Raw genomic sequence first — 16849 nt, forward strand, 5'->3', positions numbered from 1 at the left:
GTTATAGCGTCCTGTCCTCAGTTCTGCTGCCTGCTTGTTCTCTCTCTGCTTGGTGATTGTTACCTTTGATTGACTTCCCGTGTATGACCTTTGCTTGTTCCTGGACCACTGAACCTTCGCTTCTGACCCTGACCATTTGCCTGAATACCGGATTCTGCTCCTTTGCTAGTGCACCTGACCTTTCGCTTGTCCCTGGATTTTCGTACCTGTGCTTGTGACCTCTGACCTTGGTTTTCCTGCTCGCTACTGTCTGCCAATCACTCCACTCCTGGGTTCTCCTTAAGTCAGTATACGTTACTCGACCCTCGGTCGGCCCACAGCCAAGTCTGTCCCCACCACTAGGGGCTCCAGCGAACACCGGGCCTTCAGAGTAGTCCCCAAGTTTCATTGTACTGGCTTGGGAGTTCCTAACACTGTTTCTCTGGAAATAGGGCTTTTGCTCTTTGATAAATGACCCAAAGTCTGAAAGCCAGCCTGATGTTTCCATATCAGTGTGTGGAGAGGTAAGGATTTGGTGAAGGTAGTAGTCAGGTACAAGGCCAAGTCCTCTACCAGCTGTTCACCCACCACTGTTGACTCAGCACATATTAAACAATTGAGCGAATTGCATACTGGTGATCCACGACCCCGAGCTGGGTCTTGGGATAGCCCTGTGTTATAATTAGACCTAGTGGCTGTAATTCTCTTTATGTGGCAGGAGCTCTTCATATAAAGGGCTAGTTTGCGATGGTTCCAAGCCTTTTTTTTTTTTTGGCCAAGCAAGGATCCACTGGATTACTTTGTTAATTTTGCAAAGCTGCAAGACAGAGGATATGTTTTTTACTGTATTATATACTGTATATTGTGCTGGTGGGTCCTGTAGTGACAGCAGGCAGGTGTATTGTGCTGTTTCCTGTAGTGTGTCGGCAGGTCAGGCGGGTGGCGGTGACATTGCAGTTTGAATGTCAACATGACTACCTATCGACATTTACAATGTCGCCATTTTAGCCCCATAGACAGGCTGAACCTGTCGACTTTTTAACTTTCAATATTTTGGTATCGACAGTCTGAAAGTCGACAGGTTCAGTGTGGACAGATCGTATCCAACCCCTCACAACATCACCACACTCACCACTTAAAAAAGTTTTGGTGCTGTGAATAAACAGTAAGAATCTCATGGGTGGATTACGAAAATTTCGGAGGTGGTGTCGCCGACAGTGACTACCACGAAGGGAAAAAAACAAAAATGACTTCCCCGACTTAGAAGAAATGATGACTAACCTTAACAATTACAGAAGAAGTTCCCAGTAGTGTGAGAACAAATCACGATCTCTAGTAAGAACGGCATGTTGTTTCTACGTCATTTTCAATTGCGACCTTTGTATCACTATTTTTAAAGTGCCAATGCCGCTTGTCATCCGACCTGTTACACTTAAGCCTAAGTGTAATACTTAGGTCGAATAAGAAGCGGCATTGGCAATTTAAAAATAGTGATGCAAAGGTCGCAATTGAAAATGATGTAGAAATAACATGCAGTTCTTACTAGACAGCTGGGAACTTCTTCTGTCACTGTTAAGGTCAGTCATCATTTCATCTAAGTCGGGGAAGTCATTTTCGCTTTTTTCCCTTCGTGTTAGTCACTGTCGGTGTTATCAGCACCGTTAAAAGTGACTACCACCGGAATCTCGTATGTCAATCACTGTAAAAAGTTGCCCCAAAGGAGAGGTGGAACATGGAATAATAGCACCACTGCTTTCAAGACATTTGTGTTGCACAGTAATTCAAGAAAGTTATCTTGCTGTATGTTGACAGGGTTAAATTAGATTTAAATAGGGAGTAATTGCAAAATAGGAATATTGAAGATACATTTTAAAAATAGAGTTTATGATGGCTATACACATACAGTTAATTTAAATAGTTCCAAAGGGAACTAGCGCCAGACAAAGATGTAACTATAATAACTGTACATTGTAATTAGGTTTTTACTCAGGCTGTAATTTTGATGTCAGATATTTCCAAAGACAGGTTCACTTTAGTAGAAATTAATAACCATGTGACGTGGATGAAAACAAACGGCAGCTGAATCAGATTTACAGTAAATGTTCATACAATGCAGCTGTTATGGAAATGACATACTCAAGTGTATTAACATCATAGAAAGCTGCCCGTATATGCCCAGGCTTAACATCTGGACCTGTACCCAATTTAGCCACCCACATGGGTCAACAAATTGGACAGATTCGGTCACTATGAGCTAGCTGAATGCGTATCATGTACAGAGAGAATTACATTTATTAATTTAATAGTGTAAAGTACAACATAAGTAACTATTTACAGGCTAGTGAATAAACAACAACAAAATAAGAAGTAGACATAGGGGTCAAAAAAAGATTAGTGAGAAATTAGAACATAGGTTAAAAAAAGTGTAATGTTCAAATATAAAGGGACTCAAGTCAAAGCGACAATATCACTGACCCACCTGGAGGTCCAGCTGGCCCCTTTATTCCTGGTGACTGGCTTCCAGGAGTACCTAGTGGCCATGTAGGGCCCTTTTTTGTGTTACTACCTGAAATAAAAAAAGTCAGTTTACTGTGGAGTTTATTTAATCTCCTTGCTGAGTAAAATAAGGGCTCTAGAACTGCCATTTCCTTCTCCATTTCCTTTCATTTTGTGGGACTGTTCTTGCACTATGTAGTGGTGTTTTATGTAATAATACTTTTGAGTAAGTCATCTTTACTTAGGAATACCATTTTATTCAACAATGATACTTGCCCTAAAATTGTACTCTGCTTACCTTCCTGAGCTAACAATGAGCGTTTTACCTCCTGTGTCAGAGACGCTACTATAGGAAAACATTACCAAGTTATAGTGATTGCCATAGATTAGAAACAGCCAATGGGACCTCACTGTGACTAATCACAGCAGTGCAAGGCACACAGGTCTGCTGCTGACACATGTAAGAGGTTAATAAATGGGATATATTGGCATGGGAGAGAGGACACAGGATGGAGGACAACCTCTCGTGTCACTAGTTCCTTCCTCTCTTGCAAGTGTACAATGTCCTGTGACACATATCCTACAAAAATAGCCAGTCATGGGAAGAAGACTTATGCCATATGTGCCAGAAAATGGCTTCACCAGTGCACACAGGACAAATATAAACAAGGGATAGTTATGTACATAGAGTTTACAAAGAGATGGACTAGTTATTTTAATCTGCTTGAAACATCACTTTGTATTTCCCTTTTATTAGGTTTTCTATTGTTTAATTAAGTCCTTAATGTAGCCGTAATGGTGTCCAGTGCATTTTATTGTTTCACTGTATTAGCGCCACCGCATTTATACAGGATCAGCAGGGCAGAACTTACAGCTGGTAAAAGTGTCAATAGACCATGGCACCAATGCACCTACATGGTTTGGTTGTAACAAATTTTTATTACAATAATAATACTACTATTATTATTATTATTATTATTATTATCATTTATTTGTTAGGCGCCACAAGGTATCCGCAGCGCCGCACACAGTACTAACAGTAGACAATACAGGGTGAAACCATACAGAACAATGAACAAAAAGTACCAATACTTCAGAAACTCCGGCCAGTCATATGCAGTAAAGACGGAGCGGAAGAACAGGTATGGAGACAGGAGGGGAGGGGGCCCTGCTCATACGAGCTTACATCCTAAGGGAGGGTAAACAGACCAAGCACAAGAGGAGCCAGTTGAGGCAAGAGGAGAGAAGGGAGGACGAGCAAAGAGAGGAGATGGGGGTTAAGTAGATGGTTGGTAGGCTTTGAGGAAGAGGTCAGTTTTGAGTGCACAGAGTAGGAGAGAGACGGATGGAACGAGGGAGGTCGTTCCAGAGAAGGGGGGCTGCACGGGAAAAGTCTTGGATTCTGGAGTGGGAAGAGGTGATAAGGGTGGAGGAGAGGCGGCGGTCGTTGGCCGAGCGCAGGGAGCGGGCAGGAGTGTGAATGGAGAGGAGGTTAGAGATATAAGGGGCAGTAGAGTTGGAGAGAGCCTTGTAAGTGGTGGTGAGGAGTTTGAAAAGGATTCTGTAGGGGAGGGGGAGCCAGTGTAAGGCAAGGCAGAGAGGGGAGGCAGAGGAGGAGCGGCGTGAGAGGAAGATGAGTCTTGCGGCCGCATTGAGTATAGAGTGGAGGGGGGAGAGACGGGAGTGGGGGAGGCCAGTGAGGAGGCGGTTACAATAATCAAGGCGGGAGATGATGAGTGCGTGGATGATAGTTTTGGTGGCATCCTGAGTGAGAAAAGGACGGATGCGGGCGATGTTGTGTAGTTGGAAGCGACAGGCTTTGGCAAGGGAATGAATGTGGGGGACAAAAGAGAGAGAGGAGTCGAGGGTGACACCCAGGCAGCAAAGTTGGGTGACAGAGGAGATGGTGGTGTTTTCGACGACACTAGAGAGGTCATCGTGGGATGGGAGTCTGGGCGGAGGAAAGACAATGAGTTCAGTTTTAGAGATATTGATTTTGAGAAAGCGCTCGGACATCCAGGAGGAGATGGAGTAGAGGCAGTCGGATACCCGAGCGAGGAGGGTGGAGGAAAGATCAGGAGAGGAGATAGAGTTGAATGTCGTCAGCATAAAGGTGATACTGAAGACCGAAGGAGGAGATGAGAGCACCAAGGGAGGAAGTGTAGAGCGAAAAGAGTAGAGGGCCAAGAACAGAGCCCTGCGGGACTCCTACGGGGAGAGGGTAGGGGGAGGAGAAAGAACGAGACGTGGATACAGAGAAGGAGCGATTAGCGAGGTATGAGGCGAACCAGGCATGGACAGAACCAGAGAGGCCGAGAGAGAGAAGAGTTTGCAGCAGGAGGGGGTACAAAGAACACCCCTACCTCCATCTTTACCTTCCCATTCTATCTGTACACTGGAATTCAAGTTTACCTATTTCCCTATGCACATTTTCTCTGCCGAGTTTGTAATTTTGTACTTATTGCATTTTGTTCTTTTGTACTGCCCTGTAGGTCGTGTACTGTCACCTTGTACTGTACTGTTGTATCATGCTCTATGTACGGAGTCGCTGCGGACCCTTTGTGGCACCTCATAAATAAACTATAATAATAATAATAATAATAACATATAAAAATTGGATATTCTTGAAAAATAGTCTTAAAAGCTCAAATAACTTGTTTGAAAACAGAACAACAAAATAAAATAAAGGGTCAGTTTAATTCCCCTGGCTGGGCATATGGTCATTTAAGAAAACATGGGAGCAAATACCTACTGGGCATGCACAAGAATGGAGGAGACCACCTGTATGTATATAACAATGATTAGCTGCTATGTGTAAATAACTATGCTGGTGGTAAGATACTACTGCAAGATAGTAGGCATGGTCATGACTATTTCCTCTCCTGTAGTCTTGTAGTGAAATCTGCTGTATGCGTATTAAAGGTCTCATTGAATAAGCCCCCTCCCCCATTGATATAGTTGGGAGGTGGAATCCAAAGGTAGTAATTGGGAAGCAGATAAATAGCAAAGATTACAGTGTTGGAGAAGCAGAGTACTATTCAACTCCTACCCTTCATGCCCACCTCCCCAGGACTACCACGTGCTTGTGGGCTTCCCAACAGCCCAGATGTTTCAAATGGCGATCCAATCCCTTGTGTGGTATCAGACGTTAGCATCACTGAAACCTATTAACAGGATGATGAACATGAATAAGATATATTATAGACTGCAAAATCATGAATTACAAAAAGCATAAAGTATGGTGCCAACTTAGGTCAAATTACCTTTGCTTCTAAAGAGCTCAGGCGCTCGCTTATCTCTGGAATCTGACTGCAATTCAGGCATCCTAAGTCAAAAGAAGAAAATAATAATAAGAAAAATGGAGGATGCAATGACAACTATTATGACTAGTTTTTTTTATCAAAGAGAACATTGTTGTTGCTATCATTTTTTTTTGAAAGCACAATAGTGTGTTTGGCAGATTTGTTCCTGATTTGGCACAGACCAAGACATTCATAACAAAACAAGACTTGTAACTTGGTGTCGTTCAACACCAAGTCAGTAGGGCCTAGGATAAATGAACTAGATAACTACAGTAGATGAAAACTTTATCTGAACGATAAAGCAAACCTAAATATAGCTGTGGGTGGTTTGAGTAAAGGAGACAGCAAAGCCATCCACAGAGGGACATGCCTCCACCCCCAAATTAAAACCACAGCTATAGGTCAGCTTCAAAACTTGCCTTGAAAGCGATTGCTGTTTTAAACGTCCTCTGCAAAGTCGCCGAATATCAGCGACTTTCAGAAGCTGGTACTTAATACATTTACCCCTAGGAAAGAGACACAGCATTTTTCAGTGCAGCGCTGGTAGTCTCCTGGAGGGTGGACACACTCTTTTGCAGCCACTGCCCCCATAAATGCACCAGTCCGTGCACTGACAGCCTGGGGCTGGATTTTTTCTATGGCAGGGGGACCCTATGGTTGTGGGTTTCCATGTTTTAGTGTAAACCAACCCTGGCTGCTTGAGAATTCAATTATTTATCAGCTATATTTACTGTGTCATGGGAACCCCCAATACAGTATAAATAGACTTTGTGTGTTTATTTATCATTCATCATTACATGTTTTTCCATAGAGGAGCAAAAGTCCAGTTGGTTGTTATGGTTTATTTTTGGACAAGCCTGTTCCAGTATAATTATAACAGGGTCCTTGGGACTGAACCAAAGAAGATTTCTCAAGTAATCTTAGAATATTTTTGGGTCCTTTGTACCGAAGAAAAGAGGATGTTTTTCATGGACTATTGGAATATAATTTTTTCTGGGCCTTTTCTTTTTTTTCAAATACTCCTGGACCTGGAATGTTATTTTTTTGGACAGCTACAGGAACTTTGGTAATATTTTGGTTTTGTTTGGGTATGGTTTCAAGCCTTATTGGATTGCAAGCTTACAAGATTGGATACTATACAGATATAGACATCTGGGGGTAAATGTATGAACCTCCGGATTCTTCAACTCCGGCGAGTTCAGCGTCTTCAGCGCTTAAATTTAAAGCAGCGCTGCCTTGTAAAGGGAGACTTCCTGATGGTAAGTATTTGGGGTTTTTGTATTTTCAATAAAGAGATGTGGTTATAAAGAGAGAGATGAATTTTATTTAAGGTTTTTTATTAAATATACTTGGTGTGAAAGAGGGTGTTGAGTTTTATTTAACATTATACTTTGCAGAACTACAAGTCTGAGCGGGCCCTGGGTGTCAAGGCATGGTGGCACTTGTGGTTTTCTAACTCCCAGCATGCACTGGCTGCCATGGGTATGCTGGTGTTTGTAGTTCTACAAGCACTAGCATGCCCAGACTGTTAATGGCAGCCTGGGCTGGCTGGGACTTGTAATTCCGCAAACGAAAATGTTTTTTTTTTTTACTTATACATATGTTACACTCACTTTATTACCCTACAGCCACCACCCCAGGGGTGTATGAAGAGCCCTAGTGCTTTCAGCACAGGACTGGTTCTTTCTAGGGGGGGCCTGCACATTTTTTTTGCAGACCCCACTCTCCAGGGAATCCAGCCCCACGCTAAACACATCCTGGGGTTGGTTTATCATTATGGTAGGGGACCATTGCCGCTTGTCCCTCTGCTATAGTGCCATCCACCCGGCTGGTTGACCTAGTGCTGGATGTGGTAAAATTGGGGTTTCACACGCTTTTGATCCCCCCCGATTTTGCTGCAACTTTTTTTATTTTTTCATAAAGTCTTCTTTTGAACACATCATAGAGCCAACGGGTTGATTAACTTAGACTAGCTCCAAACTAAACTAGCCCCAGAGCTGGAGCAAGAGATACGTCCAGATTGGAAGGTTACTTCCACAGCCGTAGAGCTTGCTAAGTCCGTGGCTGCTCAAGTTTGGCACGCTCACACTGTACACTGCCTACGACCACACGCCCCTTCCCCGCCCCGATCACTCCCCTTTATCATAGGCTGTAGTAAGTCCCCGTTCCCTGTTTTAAAGTACAGAAAAGGGCATTTTGGACGCTAATATCGGCCGGTTCTGCTCATGTGCATAGTGATTTTGAGTACAATACGCTCAAAACTGGCAGATGTGTGAATTAATAAATAGGGTGCACCTTGAACATATTGTATATGCAGGCTTACCATTATCCGCCATAAGTTTGCGTTTTATATATATATATATATATATATATATATATATATATATATATATATATATATTCTGCCGTCTCAATGGCAGTCTCTGTGTGTATGTCAGTCTCTCCAATATAATAAAACAGGTGTTTTTATTTTCATTTTGCTAGCCGTCACTCATTCCTCTCGCTTCTCATTATTCCACCCTTCTCTTTCAAGAAATCACTGCTCCCAGACTGACTTGCTATTATTTCTGTCTCCAGCCATTTCAGCTTCTTATTCCTGTCCTATTCTCCTGCTCACTCCCTGATTTCTAGTTTGGTCAGTTTCACTAATTTTGTTTTCCTTCATCTTATCTCTGCTGCTACTATTCCTGTCTTTCTTACAAGGCATTTTTTACAGAATATACCTCCTACAATCACTCTACTTTTCACCTGCTTCCTAAATTATTTTCTTCATCATAATGTAATGTGGCAGTTGTGTCCTGTTCTATAACTTTCATTATCCTTTTGTTTTTCTGTAATCACTTCTCCTGGCCACATTACAGTGGTTTCTCTGGAAACAAGTGGATCACACTGTGCAGCACTGAGGAGGTTCCTTTCCTCACGCCAACCCCTAGAGGGTTATGGGTAACAGCCAAGACTGAAGATCTATATTACTTTGTGATGTCATTAAGTCCCTCTTAAACTTGGGCCGTAATGGTCAGATATCTAAAACTATGCAAATAAAACACTATAAGGCCCAATTAAACGTTGTACCTCTTAAGAGGTTCAAGCAGGCCAGCAAGAGGCAGTGCAAGATAGCATGCAGGCAACACAGAGTTGAAAGTGTTCAACTAAAAACTGCCATCTTGTTTGTAGCTCTGCATGGGTTAAGAAGGTTTCAGTGAAGCAGCTGATTCCAACACAGCTGCCCACTCTGTCCCAGCTGGCTTGGCAGAGCTTGTAAACTCTGCTTTTAACCCCATCTGACCTCAGAAAAGCCTGGAAAACAGGAAGGTTAAAGACAGGACAGCCTCCCATGCCCCACAATGAGCGCCACACATAATAATAGACTGTAGGCACAGTGTCAGAGAACGTCATAAATACACACTGCTTGGCAGTTCACTCAAACATAAAGAACTGTGTGTGCCATGGTGCTAATATCCTGAATATGCCAAGCACTGTGGTTGTATTTTATATAACATAAGCAAGGACATTTCATATACCAATGCAAGTCTGACATACATGATTTTATTTTAAGCTGTTTTATTACTTTTCTGCTCTTTATTTCCCACAGAGAAAGAGTCAGCTAAAGCAATCCTAGAGCGAGTGGAAACCATATCCTGGTTTGTGCTCTGGTCAAGCATTGTGGAAAGATATTTATGTTGATATAAAAGGTGAGCATGCTTGTGTGCCATATTAGAGTGAAGTACAAGCACATTGACTATTGGCATAACTAGGGCTATAAAACACTCATTGGTTAAGCCGTTTTTCTGTATGACCCTGACCACAATCAACTTCCCGACAATCACCTCCATTCCAAGGCAGTAAAACCAAAACCTGCACAAATCACATTACATTGACCACCAGTATGGTTATCTGAGGGTAGTGACAAGGCAATCATGGCAATTGTGTTAAATTTTGGCCTGCAAGCCCCAGATGCAAAGAGGACTTTCTTATGTCTAATGTTCTCAGAAATATGTTAGTTACCTGAGAAGCTGCCCCCATCCCTAGGGGGTAATTTATGTAAGGTAGTTCTGACGTGTGGTGATCCCTGCACCTCTGCCAGGGACCCATGACCTGTAAAACAGAAGGGAGTATATGTATAACAGATCAAGTGCCCTAGTTGACATACACAATATTAAAGATATGCTTAGACATTTATATCTAATAATCATGGAAATCAGTGCAAGTTGGTTCTTTAGGGCAGTGCTCCTCAACCAGTGTGCCGCGCACATCGGGGTGCCACAAGATGTTGCTAAGTGTGCCGTGGTTTAATGCCTCCAACTGGAGAAAAAGCACAAGATTTATGGCGGTACAATAGTTATAGTATGGTTAACTGGAAGACCTTGCCTTAAGGAAATAATTTCACCATTTGTTCTATATGTTTTCTTTGTAAAATATTTTAGTGAAATAAAGAGTTCATTATTATTATGTTACAGGGGTGACACTTATGAATGTATCGTGTATGTGTGACGTTTCCGCAAGCGGTAATTCCTGCTTTTTTTTTGTTGTATATTTTTGCTTGTGGTGTGCCGCAGAATTCTGGGAAGGGCTTAAGTGTGCCGAGGATGAGAAAATGTTGCGGAGCACTGCTTTAGGGTATACACAAAACATTTCAGGGTCTACATAAAATAACTTCAAATGCATGGTCTTCAATCCTGTCATGGCATTTTTTGAATATGTAAATCTTTAACGGAGATTTACTTATAGCCATACAACTCAGTATGCGGATATATGTGGAGTAAGAGGATTACTGCACTTGAAACCCCAAAACAGTCATGGTCTATTGTTGATAGACTGAGAAACTTTCAGGTCACAAAAAAAAAAGTGCTACGTATCTATTAAGTAACAGACTTTGCTAGATTGTTCCAGACATGCATTGCCCGATAGACAAATGTAGATCATTAGCAGGCTTCTGAAAGTGGATCCAGGGACATCATGCCAAGGTCTGAAATCATGTTACAATAGCGGGTACTATAGTTACATTTCAAAGAAAACAGCAGATTGTGTTGTAGATTGTAGATCTAATTTGTCAGCCTTATGCTGGGTACACACTACAGAAATTTCGACCAACTTTTTATGTCGAGCAATTTTACATGCGACCGATGGTCCGATCGCTCGGTCCATAAACTGCATACACACTAGCCTTGTTTCGGATGATAAATGGAAGAGCGGACGTCCCTTTAGCGACTTTTTACTATTTTCGGTCCAATCTCGGTCTTGGATTTCAAGTTTGTATCTGAGCCAGAGGGGTTGAAGGGAACCGCGGGGTATAGCGCAGGCTGGTATTCTAGCCAATGTAGGGCTCCTATCCCTGCTGCCCTGGTACTGGTGGGGGAGCAATGACCAACAATGTGTTCTGCCATCTGCGTTGGCCCATAACTGGGAAACTGCCTATAGAATTGTGTCAGGGCAATGATACTAAGACCATTTGAGTCCATTTGCCCCCCATGTGTGTGTAATGTGGCCCCCATGAGTGGGTAGCTGTGGCAAGGGTAGAACAAGAGGTATGATGTGATGAAGGCATAGTGAGCTGCCCTTTCTTTTGTTGCCCAAATAAACTGCACTCCTCCCCGGCCTCTTCAGAAACTTCAGTCCCTTGTCCCTGTGAGAAAGGTTGGGAGATGGGAAGCAGCTCACTCACCACGTGATGAGCTGGGATCCTGTTTGCTTCTTGCCAGATCTTTCCTTTGGCTGGACTATTGGACGCCTCCTGCATCTACCAGGTGTTTGGGATACTGCCCTGGAAGTTGGTAGGAATATCACCTGGAGAGTGTGATCGAAGTACAAGACTCCTGCTATGGCGACATCTATTGCGGCTACAATCTCAGCATGATACTGTTGTTTCTCCTGCAGTGTTGCCCTCGCTACAATTTGCACCCTCTTACTTTACCTACAGGTGTGAAAGGAGGATTCCTCACTTCCCACCACCGATGTCGCCCTGAGGACTCCCTGCGCCCATCCCCCTTACTTGTCTGTCTGAATCTGTGTGTGAGTGTGTGTCTATATTAGGGAATTTAGACTGTAAGCTCCAATGGGGCAGGGACTGATGTGAATGAGTTCTCTGTACAGCGCTGCGGAATTAGTGGCGCTATATAAATAAATGATGATGTCTGACCCCATTGTAGCACTTTCACCCCAGATGCACCAGCTTCTATTATGTTTAATTCTTTAGCTAATCTACATCATGATCATCATCAACATTTATTTATATAGCGCCAGCAGATTCCGTAGCACTTTACAATTGGGAACAAACAGTAATATATCAATACTGGGTAATACATACATACGTAGAGCTAAGAAGGCCCTGGTCGCAAGCTTACAATCTATGGGACAATGGTTTGATACACAATGGTATGTGCTACTTCATATTAAATATTTGCCCAGCTAGAATGCAAAGGTTAAAAAGTATTTAGTGGGCTGTACGCTCAGTCACACAACTATGTTGGTCAGAGGGTTGATAAATGTGTAGAGAGTTATAATAGGGTAACCTCGGGAGATTAAGAGGGTGGTAGAGGAATATTATAAGCTTGTCTGAAGAGGTGGTTTTTCAGAGAACGCTTGAAGGTTTGAAGACTAGAGGAAAGTATTGTGGTCCGAGGGAGTGAATTCTATAAAGTGGGTGCAGACCGAAAAAAGTCCTGAAACCGAGAATGGGAGGAAATGAAGAGACTTGACGAGAGACGCAGATCTTGCGCAGAACGGAGGTGCAAGTTGGAAGATATTTTGAGACAAGCGAGGAGATGTATGTTGGTGCAATTTTGTTGATGGCCTTGTATGTTCGTAGAAGAATTTTATATTGGATTAGTTGAAAAACAGGCAACCAATGTAGAGACTGACATAGTGACAAAGCAGATGTAAAATGCTTTGCAAGGAAAATCAATCTAGCCTCTGCGTGCAAAATAGATTGTAGGGGCTCAAGTCTGATTTTGGGAAGACCAATAAGGAGGGAATTACAATAGTCGATGCGGGAGATGATGAGTGCATGAATTAAAGTTTTTGCAGTGTTTTGTGTGAGATATGTACGTATTCTGGAAATGTTTTTTAGATGTATGCAGCATGATGTAAATATAGAGTTAATGTGGGGAACAAAGGATAGTTGCGAGTCAAGGATTACACCTAGGCAGTGAGCATGCGGGGTGAGATTTATGGTCATGTTGTCAACAGAAATAGAAATGTCAGACAGTAAGCTTCTATTGTTGGTAGGAATATTATTAATTCTGTTTTTGAAAGTTGAGTTGACGAGAGGACATCCAAGATCAAGTAGCAGAAAGACAGTCAGTAAGACAAGACAACACAGATGGAGATCATTAGACGATAGATAAATTTGTGTATCATCCGCATAGAGATAATACTGAAATCCAGAGGAGCTTATTAGTTTTTCTAGAGAAGTGGTGTAGATAGAGAATAGCAGAGGACCAAGGATTGAGCCTTGTGGTACTCCAACTGATAAAGGAACCGGAGTGGAGGCTGTTCCCGAGAAATTAACACTGAAAGAGCGATTAGATAGGTAGGATGAAAACCAGGATAGGACAGTGTCTTGAAGACCTATGGATTGTAGCGTCTGTGCGAGGAGAGAGTGGTCAACAGTGTAAAATGCAGCAGAGATCCAGGAGAATTAGAAGAGAGTAATCACCTTTAGTTTAGCTATGATCAGATCATTGACAACCTTGGTCAGCGCAGTCTCTGTGGATTTACAACCACCATTGACCCAAAACTGTTATGCATCCAGGTTACTTTTACTAAAGGTAAAGGTAAGTCTAAACAAATCTAATGTAATAACTAAATAAAAAGGCGTTTCTACAATTGACAGAGTACTCAGGAAACTTGTTGAGGACAAACACACGTTATTATCATCCACCCAGGTTATTATCATCCTCCAGCTAGTAGTTGATCTCCTTCCAAATTACCACTTAGGAAGCATCTCTTGTTCCAGGTTCCAGTATGTTAGGATATCAAGCTGCATTTAATAGTTAGATATTGAAAGACTGAAACTGCAGAAGTGAGGCTCCTTGCTGTGAACCCTTTACACCTTGAGGGAAATTGAAGAACATCTACCTCTTCTAAATACTATAAGCCAGGGTTTCCCAAACCCAGTCCTCAGGGCTCCCTAACAGTGCAGGTTTTCCATATCTCCTTGCACAGGTGTATTCATTACTGACTGACACATTGTAACAGATACACAGGTGGTCCTAATTATGATCCAGAAAACCTGCACTGTTGGGGAGTTGATGACTGGGTTTGGGAAACCCTGCTATAAGCTATGACAGGGTTACCCAGATTATAGAAATCTGGGTATGTGAAGTTTCTTCAAAGATGGTTGAACCCCCAGAGCTATGCGTGGGTCTTCATATCCCACTGTATTTATATAACACATTCTACATCCACTCTGTTGCCAGAGGTAATACAACTTCTGACTACAGTGACAAGAGGAATGAATAGAGAGCTTACATGTTAGGTTACCCTCCAACAACATAGGTCAGTACAGTACGGGCGTCTACCATCAACAAAGATGCCTGACACATATTAATGTAAAAGCAAACTTCTTCTTGTTTTGCATACCTCCCAGCCAAATAAAAGTAGAGAACGCCCACTGCCCAGCAATAAATAGTATTCAGGTTTAATAAATATACCTATTTCCTGCAACCATCACTGCCATTAAATAATTCATATTTACATTTAATAAATAGATATCATTCTTCCCAATCTCACTCCCACATTCAATTAATAGCTCCCAAACCACCCCATATTATTATAATAGAACCTGCTATTAAATTAATTTGCCCCAACATCACCCCACAAACAAAATCACATCCACTAATTAGCCAACACCTACCTCACACCCATATAACATTGCCACAAGGCCCCTTTGTCAACACACACCATTGTCACAAGCCCCCCTTCCCACACACACACACACACACACACACACCATTGCCATCGCTCCCCCAGCTGTCCCCACACACGCACAACTTTGCATTTCCCACCCCCCTGCTGCCCTCACACACACAAACAACATTGCCATCAGCCCCCCCACCACCCTCACACACACACAACATTGCCATCAGCCTCCCCTGCTGACCTAACACACAGACACACCTTATATTGTCATTGCCACAAGCCCTCTTTGCCAACACAAACACCATTTTGCCACCAGCCTCCTCTGCCAACCCAAACACCACATTTCCACAAGCCCCCCTGCTGCCCCCCCCCCTCCCCCCACAACATTGCCATAAGCCAGAGGTGGGCAAACTCAGTCCTCAAGGGCTAGCAAAAGTTCATGTTTTTAGGATTTCTGTCTGTAGAAACAGCTGGGATAATTACTGACCCAACCAAATAGATTAACTCAGCTGTGCATGATTAAAGAAATCCTAAAAACATGAACTGGTGGTAGCCCTTGAGGACTGAGTTTGCCCACCACTGCCATAAGCCCTCCCCTGCTGCCCTCACACACACACTGCCATCAACCCTCCCCCCCACTGCGCGCACACTTACCTTTCAGCAGCTTCCAGCTGCGCTCCTCTGCTCACATGGGACGGCATCTGTCACATCATGCGCGTCCCATGTTATATCTATTATATCTAGTTCTTGTGGGATAGGCCGCACATAGGTGGGTGGGACAGCAGATCCGCGGCAACCTGAAGGAAGTTGGCTGGTCTCGGGGAAGGGGCCAGTCACCTTCCTTGTTTAAGAAAAAAAAATGCAATAAAAAAAACAAACAAACCGTCAGGAGGTCTCATCAGGTCACCAGCCTACAAGGAAAATTCCCTGTAAGGCCTATGACCAATCCGCCCCTGACCGGCTTCAAACAGATCTGCCACCAAAGACAGTATAAGGAGAGCATATCCTGTGCAAGCAGATTAGGAGCCCTTTAGTTTTACACATATGGGATGCTACAAAATGACAAACCTGACCTTATGACTTATTAAACTATAGCATATGCAAACTACCATGATTGTAATTTCATGCCTGTTGTGTGGAAGACGTAGATGAATTTTCTTCAATGTGAGAATTGAGGGGGTGGAAACATATTTTACTGCATGAAATTTTAATTTATGGCTTATTTTGTCTGAATCACATATCTGACAAAGTGGGAGAAAGCATGCATGCATGCATGCAAAAAAAATAAATATCAAAATATTAATTCAACATGGAGAAAGAAACTGGTGACCTGAGACAACTGTCTCAGACAGCAGTTTTTTTGTGGGGCAACAAAATAGAAGAAATTAATAAAAATGTATTGCTGAAGTCTAAATTAGCAGCTTCTACTTACCTAATAGATGCACAGTAATGCTTAAAGTGACCATATTTGTTTTTGATAAAGTATACTATTAATTGACAAATATTATTGCAAAGTATAACAAAAGTGAATTTGCAATTGCCATCATGAGCAGCAGAATGACTAGGTACAACAACTGAAGGTAAACGGGAAGAGAAAGATTCAAACACAGTGGACTTAATAAAGCACAAATAGGTTGAGGCACAGTGCAGAATCCTATATAGAGATGCCATGTGGGTTTGTTACAAGTGTAAATACAGATTTAGATAGCATATTAAGAGCTACACAGGAGTTGGACAAGAAGTGAACTGGAGGGGAACATTATACCTGGAAAGTGGAACACTGCTACATGAGGACAACATTCAACAATTAACAATTACCTGTGAGTTCCTATTGTCCTCCACCTCATGCACCCCCCTTGTGCATGGCCCGGACACTCCCTGCTGAGCTGTTCATAAACTTTGCTTCTTACAACTGCATCTTTATTATGACTTGTTGGTTTTATATTTGCTGTTGCTTGTATTCCCACCTTCTAACCACTCCTGCTGTTCCACCTTCCCTGACTCTCTAACTGACTCCCCAGCTCCCCTTATCCTTTATCGCCATCATTTCACCTCACCTCTAACCTCTTGCCGTTCTCTCTTTCTATTCTCTATTTCATGCTTATCTCTAGCCTTTGCTCCTCTCTCTCTTCTGTCTTTTCCCTATATCCCCAAAATCCATTCCTTCTCATCACTCTTTGTTTCTGCTGCCTCTCCCTCTCCGATCCATTCTC

The 16849-nt window shown here is 42.6% G+C and overlaps 1 protein-coding gene across 4 annotated transcripts in view; it reads right to left on the reverse strand.

Moving 5' to 3' along the window:
• EMID1 (EMI domain containing 1) overlaps positions 1–16849 on the reverse strand; it is an 83763-nt gene that overhangs the window by 42327 nt on the left and 24587 nt on the right. For all 4 annotated transcript variants that reach the window (XM_075213617.1, XM_075213626.1, XM_075213635.1 and 1 more), the window contains exons 4-7: positions 9783–9872; positions 5739–5800; positions 5525–5639; positions 2459–2545 (exon numbers count right to left, since the gene is read on the reverse strand). In XM_075213617.1, coding sequence (XP_075069718.1) covers positions 2459–2545; positions 5525–5639; positions 5739–5800; positions 9783–9872 — 354 coding nt within the window. The remainder of the gene's footprint in view (positions 1–2458; positions 2546–5524; positions 5640–5738; positions 5801–9782; positions 9873–16849) is intronic.

Source organism: Mixophyes fleayi, chromosome 1 (assembly GCF_038048845.1).
Source record: "Mixophyes fleayi isolate aMixFle1 chromosome 1, aMixFle1.hap1, whole genome shotgun sequence".
NCBI lineage: Eukaryota > Metazoa > Chordata > Amphibia > Anura > Limnodynastidae > Mixophyes > Mixophyes fleayi.